Below are 6,534 nucleotides of genomic sequence, written 5' to 3' on the forward strand. Positions count from 1 at the left end.
GGCTGGATCAGGTGACCCTGAGCCTTCCCTTAGTTATGCTGCTATAGGCCTAGGCTGCTGGGGGGGCCCATGATGCTCTTCCCGTCCTTAAGCTTCTAGAAATAATTAAATAAATATGTGCCACTGTGAAGCCTTGACTCAAACATTGAGATTAACATTAGTAACCACACAGACAGATCAGCTGTTTGATATTGTGTTAAGTTTTATTGCTGTTGGTTTAGTCGGTAGTGATGAGCACAGCAAGCAGCATGGAGACCCTCACAGGGGTCAAAGGTCAATGAAACACAGGTGACATCATCAGGACTAAATTAAGTCTTTCATTATTGACTCTCAGTTTATGGCTGGTGACTAATTAATTTTGAGCCCTGAGTGTCGTTACTAACAGCTTTTAATTGATTCAGCTACATATCAGCTAATTGATTGTCTAATCTACAGCTACATAGATGGAAGACAGCAGTTTATAGGAAGTCACAGGACCACAGTTACAGTAAAAGGGTCAACACTGGCATGAATGAAGTCACTGTGTTTGGGCTGGAAACATGGACACAACAGTTTTTGGTGCTCTTTGCTGCAAAAGTACATTTTAGAGTGAACACATTTGCTGCTGATGATGCACTTTCCATTAGATTTTAGCTAAGAGCCTAATTCTACTGGGGAAAACATTCTTCCAAATATTACACATCATATTTAAGGGTATAATTTTGACTCAGCCTGATTATCTGTACATCATCTTATACATTTTCTCTACAGTCAGCACACGGGAGCAACACTGATCATCTTGCCAAAAACTGGAGATGGTTCCCTAACCCGAACATAAGTCTCAGCTTTGACAAGGGAGGTTAGCTAAGTTGAATCGAAGGTTCAGAGGTCAGTTTTCGTTAATTAAATTTTTAAATTGCATATTTTAACGTGGATATACTTTAGTTCCCTTGTTAATTCTACTGAAATTTGTGATTTACTAACTAAGACACAGACTGTAAACACAGCACAACCATGGACATTAATATAAATTGCATTTAGATTTTGTCTGTGTATTGTTTAGAATTAGAGCCACTGCTAAGAAAGAAAACCTGAAATATTTTGAGCATCAAGTTGTAATGTTAATAGAAAACAGGTATATCAAGAATAAAGTAGTGATATGTCAAGAATACAGTAACAATATTAGGAGAAAATGTCATCATATTATGGAAAATATTTTCCTTAAGAACAAAATGATTTTGTGGTTGGATTGGAAGTGTGGGTGTTTCCTGGAAGTGCACATTGTTCCTACTGTGCAGGAACAATTTTTAATATTAGGACATTTTTTCTAATATGCACATTTTATCCAAATATTTTCTTTATTTTCAAAAAATGTTATACACTGTATATTTTCTTAGTTTCAAACTTAAAGGTGCTCGAAGCGTTGGTGTTTGACAACTAAAATAAAGTAAAATTAGCCATAAAGTCGTGAGCAAAACAAAACCAGGCTCTAACAAGGCTACAGAGTTGTGTGATAATTCTGTGGTAAACACAAAAAAAACCTTAATGATTACAAAACAAATGAAAGTTTCTTTAGCACCAATTCTCCTTTAACAACATCCAAATTAAAATGAAACTACAAACCTGCTGGTACCGTAGAGTAGAGCTATACAACTGGTATAGTCACCAGTCTGTCTGTAATGTGAGAGACCAACCAGTCAAATCTGTTAAAAACCCTAAATATTCACCTTACTAATTAGAGTTCAGCACACATCTTTATCTATACAGTCTTACGGTGCTTTATGGGTTTGAATCAAAAATACTGTCGCAACGGCGGGGGTGGCGTTAGAAGAGCACACAGAAACATCTGATTAACATACAGTTGTTTTTTCACATTGTTTTTTTCTTAGCTTCTCTCGTCTTAAATGGCAAAATGCAGATGTGTATCTTTTTCACCCTCGAACCTGCCCAGGCTCCAGCCCAGAGACCGGACACAAACATTTAGAAAATAATCATGCGACAACCTCATTTTAAAAGTCAATGTCTCCATTTAAAGTTTGATCAGTTGTGTGGGTTTGTTTGTTGCATCACCGATGTTGTTACCAGTGGCACCGGAGTCACAGGACTGAGCTCCACACCAACATGTGGTACCTGATCTGTAGCCAAGCCAACAGCTCCACTGTGCAGCTGCAGCTCAGGAGCCTTTCCATTATTAATTAGTCTGATATTTTGTTTAACCAGGGAACAATAGTCAACAAACCCAACACGGTCCAATTTAAATGGAACCTGACCGTGTTTACAATGATGTCAACTCCAAAATGTTGCAGAAGTTTATTACTGGCTGCAGCATTAATGCCAGACGCTGTCGCATTGACTCTGTATTTGCAGAGCTGGCTTTATTCTTTATGTCAGGCTCTGAGCGGGTGGGGGGGTCTGAGGGAAGAACACTGATCTTCAGTGAAACAGATGGAAAAAAGCTAAAATCATCTGAAGCTAAACTTCTTCAAACACTTAAGCACTTTGAGAATTAGAAATCAAAAGAGTAAAGAAAAGAATTTTCTGTAGTATGTTCAGAGCTTCAAAGCTTCAAAGGCCTTAACAACACTACATCGCAGCAATCCCGCCAAAATAAAAGCTCTGCTGCTCGCTGCTTGTTCACATTAGCCAGTCAGACACCGCTTAAAGGCCTCTTTGTACCAAAGTACAGGAATATAATGCTTCTTAGTGGGTGCACAGCCATGAAAACATGACACTTTAGGTCCATAAACCTCCCAGTTGTACGGTAGCCTGTTGCCAGTTTCTTTATTCCAGTAAGGAATCCTGCATTTCAGATTTTCTGTGTCTGAAATTTGTACTGGTGTTGGAGAGCCTTTAAAGCTGCAACATGAAACAGGATGAGGGGGAAATGTTTCTATAAACACTTCCCACAGTCCCCTTCCTCATTTGCATAATTTTTGTTTTGAATGTCAGAGTGAGATGAGGTAGCCTGAAGCTGGTCGCAGCCGATATCGCTCTGTGTTGCTCGTGTTGGCCGGCTCAGTGTGAACAATCAGCGGATCATCATCACATTTACATACTGCATCAAATATAGCTTCAATATATATGTATCATACTGTATACATCAGCAAAATAAAAGGCTCGACAAAATAAACGGCTGATACAATCTGTAAAATAATACACGATTTCTAACATGATCCTTTAGTGTCAGCAACAATGTACAAATGTATGTTGTCTACTATAGCTTACATTCCCATCATTGTTTCCCTGTGATAGGTGGATGGTGAGTGGTTGCTAGGAGACAGAGCTGTAGACACACACCCACAGACTGCTGATTGATGGGATTAAAACTGGAGCCGTACACAGGAAGTCCTGCAGCGCTCTGGGACTGGCTGGTCAACTGTACAGACTACAACCTAAGGCAACGCCTGGCATCACACCCTGTCCTCCAGCTCTCATCGCTCCATCAGCAGGTAAATACTGATCAATCCCTAAAGTCACGTCCTGTTTCTTTAAAACCTAAACCTAATCGACTCGTGTTCTGGGGCTGCTAATGAGTGTTGGGTAAAGTGAACAAAGCAAACCTCTCTAAAAGGTTCTGAAGCCACCCTGGGTTTGTGAAGCTGATACAACCCTGGTCCAGGATCAGCTCTGCAGGGGGAGCATCTGTTTGGCACTCGATTCAACCTGGGGGGACGCAGTACCAAGCCTGACCCCGGACCTGATTCTCCCACAGGCTAGAAACTGTCCAGGAGGAGGTCGGATCCAGAATATGAAGGGATTAAAGGTCAGATCCAGTGTGAGTTTAGCTTTTTATCTGAGGTTTCATCTCCTGACTTTAGTTTGTGTTTGTGTCCATAGACTGGATGAGTGTGTGGTTGGTCTGCTGGGCATCACAGGAGATACCAGGTATTGTTGGTTTGGTTATTAAGAGAAAGATGATTTCATACCTGAGCCTGGTCACTGATACTCTACACCTGCTGATGGAAAGTACTTAAGTTCAACTCTGAAGTACTTGTACTTTACTTGAGTGTTTCCCTTTAATGGTACCTTATACTGTCTATAGAGAGATGTTTGTACTTCAGTCCTGTTGTCAAACACGTGTGGAACGAAACCCCCATAAAATTCAGCAAACGCCGAAACAGGACTTCTGAAAACTCACAAAGGACACTCAGACATGGAAACTTTTTCAAGTGTCCTGAGAACTAAAGTGGAGGTTTAGGAATCCCACCCCAGGTTTCTCCAGTGGCGAGGGCCTTTTCTCACGTTTGACCACAGAGCTGAACATCAGACGGTCTCTGCCATTTTTTAAGCCCTGTTCATTCTCTGTGGGTCAGTCCGTCTGTCTACAGTTCTGTCTTCACAGTCAGCCATTACACAAACAGCTGTTTAAGGTGCCAAACTGAAGTTAGAATTTTACCCACAAGTGTCGAGCACCAGTGTTTAATACTGAGGACAGGCAGTGTGTGTGTGATGGCCGATAATCAGCTGTGTGTTTGTTTGCAAGTCCCACCATCCCCAACACAATATTGCATTGATCATCATCCAGGATAGAAGCAGCCTAACTGCACAGCAAGATTACATCAGGTAGAAAAGCTGCCCCCACAGTAAAAGAGAATCATATTTACATGTTGTCGAAGCCCTTCACAGCTAAAGAAGCCAGTGATCTGCTGGGTTAGCTGTAAACTGGGAGAGAGGAAGCATTCGTCGTTGGTGTAGTTGGACACACCCTCCTGGAGGAACTGCCTTATTCCCTTTTCCTTTATTCTGTTACAGGAGTGAAAAACCTTTGCAGGTTTGGTGACGCCTGGAGGAGATGAGAAGACCAACCAATCAGTGCATCCAAGGTTACCCTTCAGGCCATTAATTCAAAGAGACAGCCAATTCATCAGTCAGTTCAGGGATCCATTCTAAGGCCTGGTATCAGGGGAGGGAAATCTGAAGGTCAAGGTTTTGCTGGTGAGCTGTCAGATCATCTTGTCGGAGGTGGGATGGGTGGAGATGGAATGCTGTGATTGGTGGAGCCCAGCTACATGACACTTTCAAAGATGATGACCCTGTTGTCGTCTGTGTCGGGGGACAGCGAGCTCAGAGACTTGAGGTCAGGGGCCATGTACTCCAGGTGATGAGCCCCCCACACTGGACTGGTCAGGTGGGCCCAGCGCTGCAACACAAAGTAGGAAACATCAGTGATCACAAAGACAGAAGCTCAGGTGATTCTCTGCATTTATCAGAGAAAGCCTACTACATGAATGAAAAGTGCCACCACCGCCCATAGTTGTCACTGCTTACCCAGTGTTACAGATGGTAGAACTGATGAGCCTCTGTCACCATATAACATAACTGTTATAGTACGTGATCCACCACATCGTACATCTTATCGCGTTCTAAATGTGATAGTACAAGCACTATGGCTACAACTAGCCCTGCTAAGTAGAGCGAGCTAGCTGGCACGTTAGTGAGTCATCACATCTCCAAAAATATCAAAAACAATGGAGCAAACTTCTAAGTTGGCTTTACTTGGATAAACTGACCACATATTCAAAGACTAGGTGGTTATTTTATCGCATCTCGCACACATACAGGATCACAACAGTTAACGGAGACTGTATGGGCAGTTTATCAAACAGCTGTTCAACAAGCGAAACACGGGATGTGCAGAAATGTGACGTCTTCACCGCTTTGCCCACCTCGAAACCAGTGAGTGTATGTACACTGTGCTTGCTTGTATTGGGTGAAGGTGTCTGATAATTTGGTCTTCTAATAGAAAACTGAAAAATGCCTAAGAACTGTGTGGTAGGACACACTACCAACAAGGCAAAGAACCCAGAGTTACAGCTTTAAAAGCTGCTGAACAAAATCCAAGCTTTACGAAGACAAAGCGCATACGATGTGAGGCATTAGCAGGAACAACGGGGAAACAAGGATCCTGAGACTGTTAGAAATTAACCCAATTATCTTGTTGGAAGCACGAGAAGTGACGACAGGAGAGGACTGTTTAAAATCAACAGAAAGTTTACTGAAAGTCTGATCATAGTGAAGTCATTACAGCGCTGGGGTCAGAGAGACAGAGCTCCCGCAGGAGATCCGACTTCTCTGAACTCTGAATTAGGTTTTTTACAACACATTTATCTTCTTGGGCTGCTCCGCCCTGGCCAGGGGTGCATCCTTCAATAGTTTGTGATCCTATTGGTCATTTGGTGTGAGTAGGTCAACCCCTGCCTGCGCTTGCTTGCTGATATGTGATCTAGACCAGATGTGTGTGTGCGTGTGTGTGTCTCCGGCACCCTGATCTTGATATCAAGGTGCACTGATCAATGGGTGGCCTGAGTTGCAGGCCCCCTGTGTGTGATGCTAATAAGTATACTAAACTGGCCAGGTGGTCATCTCAGGTTGTGAGCCCCCTGGTGCTGCAGGGCACCCTAAGACAAAGCAGAACTTGGGATATGCTAAATGGGTCGAGGCATGGGTGTAAAACAACTGAGAGAACTGAGGTTAGACTCAAGTGTGCTGACCCAGGTGATAGTAAAAAGGAAGGTTTTAATGGAACAATAAACACAACGTGACAACATAACAGGG

At 42.6% G+C, this 6,534-nt stretch overlaps 1 protein-coding gene across 3 annotated transcripts in view; it reads right to left on the reverse strand.

Annotated features, from left to right (window-relative positions):
• Positions 1-3,765: 3,765 nt before the first annotated feature.
• slc6a8 (solute carrier family 6 member 8) overlaps positions 3,766-6,534 on the reverse strand; it is a 35,545-nt gene continuing 32,776 nt past the window's right edge. For all 3 annotated transcript variants that reach the window (XM_020614982.1, XM_020614983.1, XM_020614984.1), the window contains one exon: positions 3,766-5,119. In XM_020614982.1, the coding sequence (XP_020470638.1) occupies positions 4,985-5,119 (135 nt within the window). In that variant the 3' untranslated portion in view covers positions 3,766-4,984. The remainder of the gene's footprint in view (positions 5,120-6,534) is intronic.

This window comes from Monopterus albus, unplaced genomic scaffold (genome assembly GCF_001952655.1).
Source record: "Monopterus albus unplaced genomic scaffold, M_albus_1.0 scaffold155.1, whole genome shotgun sequence".
In the NCBI taxonomy this organism is placed as follows: Eukaryota; Metazoa; Chordata; class Actinopteri; order Synbranchiformes; family Synbranchidae; genus Monopterus; species Monopterus albus.